Source organism: Ciconia boyciana, chromosome 19 (assembly GCF_034638445.1).
Source record: "Ciconia boyciana chromosome 19, ASM3463844v1, whole genome shotgun sequence".
Taxonomy (NCBI): Eukaryota; Metazoa; Chordata; class Aves; order Ciconiiformes; family Ciconiidae; genus Ciconia; species Ciconia boyciana.
In genome coordinates this window covers 7,761,840-7,776,133 of record NC_132952.1, presented here as the reverse complement: position 1 = coordinate 7,776,133, position 14,294 = coordinate 7,761,840, and the positions used below count along the sequence as shown (strand labels likewise).

At 41.0% G+C, this 14,294-nt stretch overlaps 2 protein-coding genes across 6 annotated transcripts in view; one reads left to right on the top strand and one right to left on the bottom strand.

Annotated features, from left to right (window-relative positions):
• The window catches only part of PLCH2 (phospholipase C eta 2), a 128,460-nt gene extending 121,337 nt beyond the window's left edge, over positions 1-7,123 (bottom strand). For 3 of the 5 annotated variants that reach the window (XM_072884282.1, XM_072884287.1, XM_072884285.1), the window contains exons 1-4: positions 6,586-7,123; positions 4,630-4,752; positions 2,576-2,824; positions 708-1,093 (exon numbers count right to left, since the gene is read on the bottom strand). The gene's annotated coding sequence lies outside the window, so the exon portion shown is untranslated. Of the gene's footprint in view, positions 1-707; positions 1,094-2,575; positions 2,825-4,629; positions 4,753-6,262; positions 6,297-6,585 lie in introns of those variants that run through there. The other 2 variants (XM_072884284.1, XM_072884283.1) reach the window with 2 other exon arrangements.
• A 102-nt stretch (positions 7,124-7,225) lies between these two features.
• PEX10 (peroxisomal biogenesis factor 10) lies at positions 7,226-14,267 on the top strand. The gene is made up of 6 exons (XM_072884288.1): positions 7,226-7,414; positions 7,718-7,798; positions 8,350-8,756; positions 9,557-9,732; positions 10,036-10,171; positions 13,649-14,267. Exons 1-6 carry the CDS (start codon positions 7,303-7,305, stop codon positions 13,718-13,720), a joined length of 984 nt encoding a protein of 327 aa, XP_072740389.1. The 5' UTR covers positions 7,226-7,302; the 3' UTR covers positions 13,721-14,267.
• The last annotated feature ends 27 nt before the right edge of the window (positions 14,268-14,294 follow it).

Genomic DNA, 14,294 nt, shown 5'->3' with positions numbered 1-14,294 from the left:
AATCATAACCCACATTTTTATGCCAGAAAAGAACTGAAAATTCCTTCTCCACAGCCCAAAACAATAACAACAAAAAAAGCCAAACAATGCATACCCTTTCGAAGGGTCATGTGTGTCTTTCCTTCCAAGTTAAGACTTACCAACTGTTCAGTCACAGAAGCAGACAGGTTATATTACTTAACTGGTATTATATTTAAATCTAAAGTTTATTTTACATTCAACTTCTCTTGCCCAAGTCAGTTTTAGTTTTAGCTTAGTATATCTGTGAAAGCTCAAGACTCAACTTATAATTTCAGAATGAATGCACTAGTCTCTTGTGTTGAAGAAAGCAGTTGTCCAGTTAGAAAAGTCTAAACTTAAATCACAAATGCAGTTTTCTTCATCCTTACAAGCTCTGAGAATCCAAAAACTTAGGACTAACAGAATTCCAAGGTTCCTGAACACTTTCATGAACAAGAGAAAGCATTACCAAAATCAAACAAGCATTAGACATCACACTCTTTCCATTCTCTCTCTTCCTTAGAAAAGACAAAAGCAAAAGTAGTAGCAAACTCTGCTGCAATCATAAAGCTATATATATTCCTGTGGTAGCATACTATAAAATTAGTTGCTAACTTCTAAGAGTGAGCCAAAGTCTTAAAAGCACACCAAAATGATTCCTGAAAGAGAAAGCAGCAAATTAAAACAAAACAAAAACCCCCACACACCTTTGTCTCTTCTCTCTGGACAGTGCAGACAAGCTGTCCTAGCCTCTCGGCACGGTGCTTCGGAACCTTCGCAAGCGTGACAAAAAAAGGGGGGAGGGAACCGCGAAGTCTGCGAGTGGAGGCTCCGCCCCTGCATTTTATATGCTAAGGGCTCTCAGCTCACCGATCACAAAGCAGCTCTTAGAGTCCTTCTTCAAACAGTTCGGCTCCAGGGTAACAAGTTCAAAGTGGGAGGAGGCAAAAGGAATCAGAGGGTGGTAACAATCCTGGACAGACATTTCGTTCCTTTTCCATCTGCAGAACCTGTTCTTCAGGTTGGAAGCTGAAACATCTGCCTATTGCCGTGCTTGAAAGCTGCACTCCAAACCTCTTCTATACTAACAGGTCTGCAGAGGTAAAACCATATTTAATAATGCACAGACAAGCAACTTGTGGGAGGAAAAGTTAAGCATTACTGTAAACCGAGTTTGTTTTACATTTTGGACTTCCTTATGTTAACGTCAGTGAAGCAACTCACTCTCTTATCAGGTCTGTTATAAGGAAAAGTGGAGAAGCATGCAATGGAAATAAAGTCCGCGCAGAAGTTTGTCTTGCAAAAGCTTAAGTAAAACATGGCAGCGCAATTTTAAGAGATATGGCAGTTTTCTGCAGTTGCCAATCTCAATGAGAATACAAAGTAGAAGAAACAGATTTTTCTTGCAGATCTCTGTAACAACTTACATTAGTCTGGTCTTGCTGTATGTGAAGGGAACAATTAGCCATGCTAATCCCAGGGTGTTTTACCACATCACTTCTAGTATCAGCTGAACCATCACATTGGTAAAGGATCATTGTGGGCCAATAATCAACACAATAATTCTCATGTTACAGTGTATTCAAGAGACTTTCATCAGGTTAGTAGGCAGCATTTGAAAGGTACTAGAGCCCCAGGTCCTTAAGGTATGGCTACTGTGTTTTTTCAGCTTAACACACTTAACTGCTTAGTATTAGATTAGGAAAAAGTGCTGGTTTATTATTTTGGTAAATACATTGCATATTTCTTCTTACAAAAACACACTACTTGTACAGTCTGCATTTAGATCAGCCACTTCTCTCATTCTAAACCTTTTAACTCATGATTTTGTTTTTGCCAGAGGATGGAAATTATGGGAGAAGCAGGTTTGGCCCGGATCTACAAGGAATAATCCCAGACCATGTGAAATACCTCCTTTTTTTTTTTTTTTTTTGGGGGGGGGGGTGTAAATAATTCTGATTGTAGAATTTCCCTCTGCTACTCCCCAGTCCCAGCAGTGATTTTGTTGGGAGGTTTTGTCTGGGAGTTGTGTGTCCCCACACAGGAATGAATACATATTCTTATTTGGCAGATTATATGTACCCCATTGTACAAAATAGTATTGCCTGTAAATGTTGCAGCATTCATTAGCCCAAATTCTATGCATAGCAAATTCTGTGAAGCAAACAGGGAAAAAATCTCAGTATAAAACAACACAGAGGGCTACATTCAGAAGATCTAAACTTTCTACACAGTAGAAACATTTAAAAAAAAAAGGTAAAACAAAAGGAAAAAACAACACTTACAAATATAGGTTGATAAAACTTCCTTCGAGTGAGAGGTGAGCTCCAGCTACACTAACACATTAAAACACTGCCTAGCACTGGAACAAGAGCCATCTCATGTCACATTCATATGACTATCAAGAAAGGACTACTTACAAATCCATTTTCATAGAACAGCTCTGCTCTTTCAAAATCATTAGTCTCCAAAAAAGAAGCATGCAGAATCATATGGAAGTGAGAAAACAGAAGTAAGGCGTAATTCATTGGATACTCCACACATTGCAAAACATTTGCCAATTCATGTTTCCTACCTCAGACTTTGAAGAACTGGCCAGTGCTCCTCACTTGCACGCGATCATGGAACAGTATCATCTTTAGCATGTATACGTACAGAACTCCAATTCACTACCAATGAGTTTCAGCCTCACTTCTAATCAAGCAGTCACAAATCACTGTGCAAAGTACCACTTCATAGTCCTTTTGATTAATAAGTCCAGCTCCACAAAATAAAAACTAAGACAACTGGTTTCCTGCAACCTCCTCAGAGAAAGGGAAATTACCTGAAATATGCAGAATGAACACAAGTTTGAGTTTAGACTGACACCTGCAGCACAACACTGGCCCTCAACAGGCAGTGGTTTTTATTCCCTTGCAAAATCTAGTTTCAGGAGAAGAAATTTCATCACATGACATATGGCAGCACAACTACCAAGGCACTAACAAGAAGAACAAAGAGAAAAAAGTGAGAGAAAGAATAAATAAGGCAAAAGTGGAAGGCAGACCAAATGAAGAAGTCTCTTTCACTAGCCAAGTATCCTGCAATTCCCCGAGAGTTTGCAGGATTGAATATTTAATATTAAATTGTTTCACTTTATTACTTCTCAACTAACAAGTCCTACCTAATGCTTTTAATTTTTTGTTGTTTTAATTTACCTGTTTTGCATTTTTCCCTGAATAGTCACACTTCTTAACTGTTACTTGTTTACGAAGAGCAAAAATAGACTACAAAACATTCCCTTAATAACAAGCTAATAAAAAAACCAGCCTGTCCACTATAGGACTGTTCATAAGAGCAGCCTCTTATCAGTAGCGAGGGTTTGTCCTGCAATAACAGCTAACTGTCCAAAAGCATATATGAGTAGCTGTAATATGGATATAAACGGTTTCCTTTTTTCTGAGAGCATTCAGGAGATTGTCACGTTCAAAAATAAAATATATTTAGGTACTTCATTTTTCTTTTAAACAACATATTGACATAGACACTTAAACACTCCAGAACACTTAAAAATATAACCCAATGCTGCATGGGCAAAAAGACCCGTTCCAGTAGACAGAGCACTGAATTAAGAGTATTTCCAACTCATTAGTTTCTAGATGTCACACCACCTCTTTGTTTCTCCATTTACCCCATCTTTTAAGAAGAGATAGTGATGTTGATTTATTATGTATTTTAGTGACAAAAAAATAAGTATAGAAACATCATTACTGTTATACACGCATGCCAATGCAACTTCTCATGTGAAACACAACAGCTGCCTAAGCAATTCACAATGCTGGAAATCAAGAATGTGTTTCATTACTACAATGATCAGTTACAACACGAGTGGCAGAGGGAGAGTTCTTTCCCTCTCTTACTTGCAACTTTCAGTGCAGGCAAGCAGCTAACTAAAAGAGAGGTCAATTGTCCTCAATGGTATATACACATGAAAGTTGTCTACCCAAAACAGAGAGGTTATTTGGCATGATGTCATCTCCTCAGTTAAAAAAAAATATTTTAAATTATTTCCTAGATTTGAACAACTCTCCTCCTTTTGAGCAGAGAACATATGTTTATTGCCATACTCGACAGAACCCCCACCCTTCAAAATATCACAAGCCAACTTAACTTTTAGAATATAACAAAATCCATTTAATTTGTCAAGAATGGTCACATACAGAGAAGTTAAACACATGTTTTAACATTTGTGGGAACAGAGTCTTGGCAGCCTGGAACCCTAGGTGATACGGAACAGTTAATGCCCGAATTCAAAAACATCAGGAAAACACTGATGCAAAGAATACACAATGCACACAAGCCTGAAGCAGTTACCATACAGCACTGAAAACTGCTTACAATTTGGATTTGCAGCTGTTACTAAGGTCAGTTTGGGTTTTCTACCACAAAAAGTAGGAACAGACCCCAAAATCAGTTACACAAACTTCTACTGGACCATAAGAGTTTATTACCGCATTCTTCTTACAGCTTTCAGATACACTTTGACTGTGCTGTTAAAAATAACTAACTCTACCAAAAAGAAAAAGAAAGAGTATTATTTACCACACAATCCCCCCCAAATAACAAACTTTTAAGGAATGAAAATCTGACCTTCAGAAGCCTAAACTTATCTTCAGCTTTATAAATGGTTTCCAATCTAATAATTAAGTGCTCATTGGCCAGCATTTCAGCTTTGCAAAAAAAGTCTCTTGAGGTCTTCTTTGGTTTCTTGACCTACAAAACAAGAAAACCATATTTACCCACTTCAATAAAATGGCAACAAACATTTACCCTGCACACTTAGTAAGACACATCTCATACAGAGCACAAATGAGAAGTTACACCTAGCACTCCAATCAACTTCTCTAACAGTTGTTCACAACCAAGCAGATATCACCCTAAGTTAGTAGCTCTGACAAAATGTCACCCTTTGCTCCTAACTCCCCTTAGATATCTTGTGTTCCAATTTTCTCAGGTGCAACTGATTTAAGAGATATTAACCTCCCGACTGCTGAAGGAAGTCATAGGACACGAGACAAAGGAAATACTACCTATCACAGTCAATCAAAAGATTAAATTATGGTTAGGATGCACTTGTTGCACTGCCTGTTCAATGTTGAAATAGCAACCATTATTTTTGTGGTGAGAAAGTTACCAAGTCCTCTAATTTTAACCACAGTCTTCCCACATTTGGTATTTTTCTTAACAATTAAGCTGTTGGACACATGAGATACCATGGAAATCATAGCTCTCACTTTAAACAAAAATCAAAACATAGGGAAGTAAAAGGTGAATTGGAATTCTGAACAAAATGATCCAAAGACTAGTTAACTGGTTTTAGTTTCGTATTTTTATAAAATGCTATAATTTAGGGTAGCAGCTTCAAGTTTCTTAGCTTGGGACGTATCAGATCACCATGACACGTCAAGATTTAAGTGGGAAGCGCACGCTGAATGTGAAAATTTCACATTCCATATCCCATTTCTCATGGGATATTTTCTTGTGCAGGTGCTCCCCCTACTGTTTTACTAAATAAAAAGTTCTAATGTTTTCCTTCATTGCATTGATTTTATAGCTATAGATTGAACAATCTGCAATTTCATTTATGTTATACACACTTCCATACACTAGCAAATAAAACTTTGAGTTGCATCTGGGGCAAGGAGGGAGGGGATAGGAATGCATTACTTAACTGCAAGATTCATCACAGCCTTACTTATAATTTACCACTTTTGGTACAGTTAAATTAGGGCTTTGATGTCCCAAGCTATGTTGCTAATAACAGACTACTGAAAACTGAAGGACTACAAATATCCAGTCTACTTGTGTGTGTTTGTCAGCAGGTAGCCTTTCTTTCTGCTTCTCAGCACCGAGAAGAAAAAAACAAGCACAAGCTCCAACTCCGCCACGTTACTTTCAAGTGAGTTACCGCAACGTTAGTCTGTAAACTCTTCTGGAAAACATCTACTTTAAACCAAGTGAAACTAGTTTTGTCAAATAAATCAGCTACCTTACAGAACTGTTTAACTTCCCCTTCACTTCCGCATGTTGCAAAACTGAATTTATAACTACATGACATTAAAATCTGCTAAGAAAAAAAAAGTGCTTTGACAAAAATGAATGTATGACTTCAAGATGCGTATAGGCAGTAAACATTTTCAGAATGCTGCTACCTTTGTTAAAAAGGGCATTGTTTGTAGGGAGCACACAAAGAAAAAAAATTTTTTTTAAACACTAGTCACACCTGCAACAGCCTCATAGTAGGTAATGGGATCCGGGCTGTCTCCATGAAGAGGCCAATAAGCCTTACGACAAGAGTCCACGCTCAATTCCCTAAGTAAGCCAGCCACTAGACACAACATCAAGAGCAATTTATCAGAAACGCTGTTGACTAAGGTCTTAACGCTTATGTTCGCTCATCTTTCTCCCTCCAAATCCCACCTTTTACCACTGAATCAACCACAAAAGGAAACCACCCAGCTGACACGCTGCGGCAGAGGGACGTTCAGGGACAAGAAGCGCTGTGCTCCCAAAGGCTGGATCCCTTCAGCCCACACAAGGACGCACCTTCCAGCTAGGGCACTGGGGAGGGCTGACATACCGCCGGCCAGCACTCCCAAGCTCTCCCAGCGGCTCACGCTTCCAGCAGCGCAGAGCCCCGCCACGCCGCGGCGGCCCGCCAGCGCGGCTATCGGGGAGCCCGGACTCCCGCCTTCGCCTGGCCCATACAATTCACCTCAGCCAGACGCGGCCCGGGTTTCTGGGCCGCCGCCCCCTCCCGCCCCGCAGCCGCCCCTCAGGGAGGAGGCGACGAGCCCGGGCTAGCCGGCTCTGCGGCCGCATTAAGAAGCGCGCTGGGGGAGGCAGCCAGGGCTGCGGAGCCGCCGCTGCCCGGCAGCAGCGCCGAGCCCAGGCGCTGGCTGCGCTGCGGGACAGCCACCCTGCGGCACCCGAGGGGAGCCCGCCAGACCGCCGCCTCCCTGGAGCGAGGCGGCACCGCAGCCAAGGGCTGTCCGAGCCGCGCCAAGGCCGCGGCGGAGAACGGCGGCTGCAGCGCTGAGGCGGCGGCGGAGGGAAACGGCTCCCGCGCTCTCAAGAAGCGTCTCCTCAGCCGCCCGCCCTCCTCGTGGGAGGTCCGTAATGACGCAACATCCCTGCGCCTCCCAGCGCGCGGGCTGCGCACCGCCCCTTCTGAGGGCGGCACCGCCTCCGCGCAGAGCTGCGTCTGCCTCCGCGCAGAGTTACGGCGGCGGCCGCCCGGAGTTACGTCTCCCTCCGCGCGCGATGGCGCCGGCGGCCGCGGGGCCGGCGCAGCTGGTGCGCTGCGGGCAGAAGGACGAGCTGTACCGGAGCGGGCTGCGGAGCGGGGCCGGCACCGCGCTGCACGGGCTCGCGGGTAACGCCTCCCGTGGGGGGGGTTCTCCCCACCCCGAGCCCTGCCGAGGCGCTGGGCCGCCGGGCTCGGCGTTGTGGTGGGCGGGCGGGGCTGCAGGGACGTCGTCGGTGCTCCGAAATCCGGCGATAGCAGCGGACCCGCCCCAGCTCCGTGCTCCCGCACAGCTCTCGGATCGGGTGCCGATCCGTCGCGGGGGCGAGGGGTGTTAATCCAGCGTGGGAGGGTCTGGGAGAAGCTCCCGGAGAGGGGCTTAGGTCAGCGCGGATTTCACGTAAAGTAACTGCCGTGGTCCCGACCCCTTAGGTGCCAAGAAGTGGCTGGAATGGAGGAAAGAGATCGAATTGCTTTCGGATGTAGCATACTTCGTCCTTACCACTTTGTCAGGTAACGTGCCTCGTAGCTTCGTTTTTAGCATTTCTCCCAACAGCGTGAAAAATGAGCTGTGTGCTGGGCGGCTGCTGTTTGCTGGAAGGAGACTGCCCGACAGTCATTTTCTTTAATGCGGGGTTTTTGTTCGTTTGTTGTTTTTCTATAAATGCCTTTTATTAAATATGAAACCACTACATTGTTTAACAACACTAACATATGAAACCACTAAACTGTGGGCTGAAGGGATCCATCAAATGCAGCAGTTTATCAGCCCAGATTTAAAAGAACGTATCTTTTAAAAGCAAAAGTTCTTAAAAAAGGGATGCTATGACACTATGAAAAAGTATCCCTGCTTTGAGCCTAAAACGACTGCAGATACTGATGCTGCAGATGCTGATGTAAACAGAATGCTTGCCTCATTCAACACCAAAAAAGGCAACTATTTCTGAAACTCTGAAAGCTGATGTGTTCTGACCTGAGCAGCCTGTCACCACTGCTCAACCATACAGAGAATGATATTGCAATTGTCGTCTTACCCCATGTTTTTTGTTACACGCGTTATTTAGGTTATCAGACTCTGGGTGAAGAGTATGTCAACATTGTTCAAGTTGACTCAACCAAGAAAAGGGTACCTTCTTTTCTTCGACGGGCCATCTTCGTTTCTCTTCATACTCTAGTACCCTATTGCTTAGAAAAGGGATTGCTGCATCTGGAACATGAGTTGCAGAGAGAAGCTGACGAGTCCAGAACCTCGCAGAGCAACCCAGCACTTGGCTTATCCAGTAGGACCTTAATACAAAACTGGATACAGAAACAAGTTGGGGAGCTTACAGAACAGCAGAAGAAAACAGTCTTACAAATTGTGTATGTTCTTAAACAATGCATACCTTTGCTTCGTCGACTACATCTGGCAGTATTCTATATAAGCGGCACTTTTTATCACCTCTCTAAAAGAATCACAGGAATCACGTATGTAAGTGGATGTGTTTCTTGTTTGAAGATGGTGTCCACTGCAGTATTTTGGCCTCTTTTGGGATGCCATGTGTGTAAAAGGGATATAGAATTTGGCTATAGCTGATTATAATATGGGCAGAGCAGACTGGGTGAGAGGGAAATTTTTAATACTATCTATAGGGGTTACGAGTCCCTGCAGTCGACAGGTTAACAGCTAGTAAATGCGAATGCACTGTCAGAGGTTAATACCCTGTGTAACTATGAACACTGTCTAGTCCAGTCTGTCTTCTACAAATACACAAAAAGTGAGAATTGGCTTGGGAAATCCATGGGAAATACTTCATATAATTTTGAACAAAAATCGGTACGTTTAGATAGCATTTTTCTATATGAAGAGCTTAATTGCACATGGTCTTTTCAATAAGTATCTTTCCAAAAAACATCAGCCACTGGCCCAGAAACGTGTATAGACAGAAGACTCCTCCACAATTCCCAACATCAACGTGGAAAAGAGGTGTCTGACTATTTGCTCAGAGCTACATAACAAAACCAAACTGATTAAAGCAGCAGTTTTGATGGACAGACAGACAACTCAAGACAACTGATCCTTGCACAAACAGCAGTTAGGTGTAGCTTGACTGAATGAGATGTATCCAGGACACATTAGACCTCCTGAGAGACAGCAGGTTGGTAAGTCCTAGAAATGTGTCAATTTTTTGGACAAAAATGAGCATCCCAAATCAAGAGTTTATTGGGGCGGGGGGCATAGTTTCACAAAACCATAGTAACAAAACATCTCTGTTTCTGTGAACTATGTAGCTGCATTTTGGAGGACTGCAAGGAGAAGATCAGAGTATTCGATCAAGTTACAAGTTTCTTGGAATAATTTCCCTCTTCCATCTTCTTCTAACAATTGGTGTTCAGATGTACAGCTTCAAACAGAAGCAGAGAGCAAGGCAGGAATGGAAACTACACCGCAACCTAGCTCATCAGAAGTATGATGTTTTTTGCTTACTAGGAAAGAGGTGGAAGCAGTGGTGGGAAATGTAATAGCTTTCATGAACAGGGAGAACACCAGAGAGACACTGACTTTAAATTACATCAGGTTTTAACTTATGTTTGACACATTCCTCACTGTTTTAAGCATCTCTTAGATTTCATGCTTTGCTTTCATGTTTTTGAGATCTTCATAAAGAGGGTTAATACTTGAAGGTGGGGTTTACTTTAGGATTGTGTTGTCAAATATTTCTTACAAGCAGGCTAAATAAAATTAAGTAATATATAACTATGTTAACTAGAAACATGACCAAGGAAAAAACTACGGGGCGCCACTCCCGCTGCACTTTGTGTTTGGAAGAACGGAGACACACCACAGCCACACCTTGTGGCCACCTGTTCTGCTGGGAATGCATCACGGAGTGGTGTAACACCAGAGTAAGTACAGAAGGACAAACAGAGGCTGGAAGGGGTAAATGTGATGAAATTTCTACTTGAAAATACCTGTCTGCCTGGGTGTTGAAATAATACCCTTTCTTGCACTAAGGCACCCAAAATCCCCACGCGAGAGTTTACCAAGACACATATATATCTTATTAGAATAGAATGACTGCATTACATAGATGAGGTAAATAAGGCGAGCAGTTTTCTGTCCCAACTACTGAAATGCAATCAGACTACTGTGGAAGTCAGACATGAAGATAATTCCTTTATCTACAGACCTAGGCTATAATACTGACTGCAGAGAAACAACAAAAGTGATAATGTTCTGAAGCCTTCGTCACCTGATTTCCAGCAAAAAGGAATTAGTAAGTTACAACCAAACTGAGCTAGCTCTTATACATGTTATTTTAAACTTGGATTTTGCTCATCATTAATGAAATACAACAGAATTTTCATCCATTAAGGATTTTATAGACATCATGGAATAAGACGTTGTCCATTTATTTTCTCTAAAGAGTGAAAACTGCTTGCCAGAAAAAAGGCATCAACTGTTACTTACAAATAAAATCTTTGCCACAGAGGCTATGTCTGTGCTGTAACTCAGATGTATTACTGCAGCTGTTTTAGAAATGAGTGGTGTGATCTCCTTAAATTTTCCTACGCTGATACTGGTATGCCTGTGGTGGAACAGAATCAACCAAATACAACTTCTCAGAGAATTTCCCCAAGATCCAAAATCGATCTTGACACTAAAATCAGTATAGCTGAAGTTAAAGGCCTGTATTTAAATGCACCAAGGTTATACCTATGCAAGCTGTTAAGTCCTACAATAGATACACCATTTGAAGACACAAACTAAATGCAGCTTGCGATGAGCTAGTGCCTTCCTAACACCACCCTGACACAAATCAGGAAACATCAACAGTCTCTTCAGATTTGCTTGTAAAGACCTAGCCAGTGTTCATCAGTCTTGCCTGAATGCTGTTGGAAGCTGTGGTAGAAACTTTGATCTAGCTACAGCGAAGGAGTGGTAATGACTGAATTACTCAGATGTGTTTTCCAAGGTTGTGAAAAGAGATGCTTTTCTTATTGGGTAGTCAGTTTCATTTAATACTTCTTTTTTTTAAAAAAAATATAGTTTGCCTAACACAAACCATACTACCCACCCCTCCAGTTAGCATTTTTCAGCTTATCAGCTGTTTGTTTCTGAAAGAGAAATGTAATGGAGGCAGCAAATGTTATGAAGTTTCAGCTGGATGTGCAGGTTCGCTACACAGCGATACAGAACTGAAAGCTAGTGGGGGCTCCCTTCAGAAAACTGACTCACTAGGCTGGGAATGAGTATCACTGAAGCAGGTGCCTAAAGAGGGCCCCTTAAATTGAAACTGTCCTGCTAGACTGTAATAGAAAGGGTTCCAGACCGTTTTCTTAACCAGAGAGCTATCAGAAGAAATGACTTAGAGGAATAGTTCCCATACACAGATTTCCTATCACTTACAGTGTTCAGAATATGATATTTGATGAAAAGCATAAGGAAGATTGTTGAATATCCTTAATGCAACAATTTTAACTACCAAATACTGCCTTCTTATGATTCCAAAATTAAAAAGCAAAAAACTTAGTCCACTTTAAAATCAAGTACAGGGGAAAATATCACTCAAAGCTGATAATTAGCAAGCAGATGCAAAATGGATTTGTATCTATCTCCCAAAACTTTAGTTTGGGCTTTTATAGTTTCCAGTAGGAAGCTGGAGCATCATGAACTAAAGTTTTCACACACATTTTCAAAGTTGGATTAGAATAATTTAGGTAAATGATCCTTTTGCACTGTGTCCTTATTCAAGCTTATGTGGTCCCTTTTGTGGTTGGGCATCAATTAAAAAAAGTCGTTCTTGTAATCTAGAATGAAGATTAGTCCTCACTTCCCGTAACACCTCTGACTGGAAAATTAAGGAAGAACTTCAAAGGAGTTAGCATTAGAAATTGTCCTGCTGACTCCTTGCTTGAAGTATCTTCAAATAATGTGGAGGCAATAGAAATCTGAATGTTAACAAGTACACTTAGAAGGCTACTGACAATTTCAGTTGTCAGTTGTGAGTACTAGCTGACACTAGAGCTATATCTGTTAGAGGACATTTATTTTAGGCCATTTTTTGCACTGTTGTCCACTCTAAAGCTGTCCCAGATGCACATGTCTGTAGGTAGACAGTACTAAAAATGCATTATACAGCGATATTTCAGATCTGAAAACATCCATTCACTGTAATTGCATCTTTACCTTATTCTTTGCCCTAAAGGCTTGGTGACTAATTTAGTACTCTGAGAGCAGTCCAACATCCATGGTACAGGATTTTTTGTTTAAGATACAGAGACTTAAGCTTGTTTTTTCTTAACACTGACAACAATTGTTACCATTTTAGTAACTTTTAGTCTTTTGGAATGTGCTGACCTAATAAATCCTTTGACTCTCCTACTGGATTCACCAAGTAAAGATACAAAAATTTAAGAGCTCTGATTTAAGAGAACCAAAGAGTATCTTATAACACACAGTCAATATCTTTAAATACTACTTCTAGTTCTAGTGTACATGAATAAATGTTTCCTCATACCAGCTCTAACTATAGTTTTTTCTGATTCCACCTGTTAGCAAAATTAACTGAAGTAGTAGTATTTCTACCTAGATTAAAAAAAAACCCAAACAAACACCAAGAGAACTGTTAAGAATTCATCCAGTTTGTTTTGGCTTACCGCTTCAGGAAATGCTTGTTAAATAGCAGGTAAAAGCATGGCCCTTGTGGGGAAACTGCTTACGATAAACTTGTGACAAAGCAACTGAGGAAAAACTGCCTGCAATCCTAAAACAAATGAACTCTGCACTGAAACCAGGCTATAATACACTTGAGTAAAAACACGCATAATGCCATACTAGAGATTTGGGTAAAGATGGCAATAAAGAGACTAGCAGTCTGCTAGTTCTAGTTCAGCTGCAAGTAAAGATAAAGGAAATTACTTTTAGTATGAAGAAGGAAAACAAACCACATTACCTCTTAAATTAGTATATTGGCAGCATTACTTAGCAATATTCAAGAGTAATAGAATATTTGAATAAAACATCAGTGACCATTTGAGTGATTTTGCTAGACAGGCTTTCTTCCCTGAAGGTGAAAATTTGAGAGGTCACTTTTACCTAAGATGAAGTTACTTCCAGGTGAAGGTGTTGTATGCCGTGTACAATGACCATGGCTTAAGGTCATATTTTAAACACCCATGCCACCTCAGGTTGCTCTTTAAATTAGGCTAGCTTAGAATGTGCTACATGGTTCAGCTTGCGTCACAAACCGGACTGAAAAAAATGTTTAATTACGGATGCTGATTATTTTCTAGAAGTAGCTAAAATTATGTTTGGATTTTTTTTTAAACTTTCAAATACAGCAATTCAGTACATCTATCTAATTTCTTTTCTTTTTGTAGACAGAATGTCCACTGTGCAGAGAGAAGTTTCATCCTCAGAAACTAATCTACCTACGTCACTATCAACTGTAAAGGAAAAATCTATTCTGTTTCATGACAAGGGCCTCAGCTCTTATACCCTTTATAAAGTTGTCATACAGCTTGAGTTCATCCAAGAAAAAGACTTTATTATAAAACTGGTAACTGCCTCTGCAAGGTGGCACTTCATTCCTGTTTAACAGGATAAATCTATTTCTGCCTCTGTCTTTCTGTTTCTTCTAACATGGTTCTTGACCATATTAAAAATGTCTAAAAAGTGCTTAACACAAATGTAATAGTTTTCTTCACTTTGGACAATGAAAAATTTAAATCAGATTCTCATTCTCTAAATGTAAGTGTGGATAACAAGTCTTCCATCCTTTCACAGCATGCTTAAGGTATTAGTAAAATTCTACAATTTTAAGACTCCCTTTCTCCTGTAACATAATGAGTCCATACTGTAGACTTCAGGGGAGAAGGACAAAAGCTGTACACAAATACTTAGTTTAACTGCCGTTCAAGTTCTGATGATAAAATGTGTGTCATGTACCACTCTGTTTTCATAACAAGGTTAACAATAAAGCAGGTTTCCTTGATTTGACGAACTGTGAATTTCCCTTGGATCAAC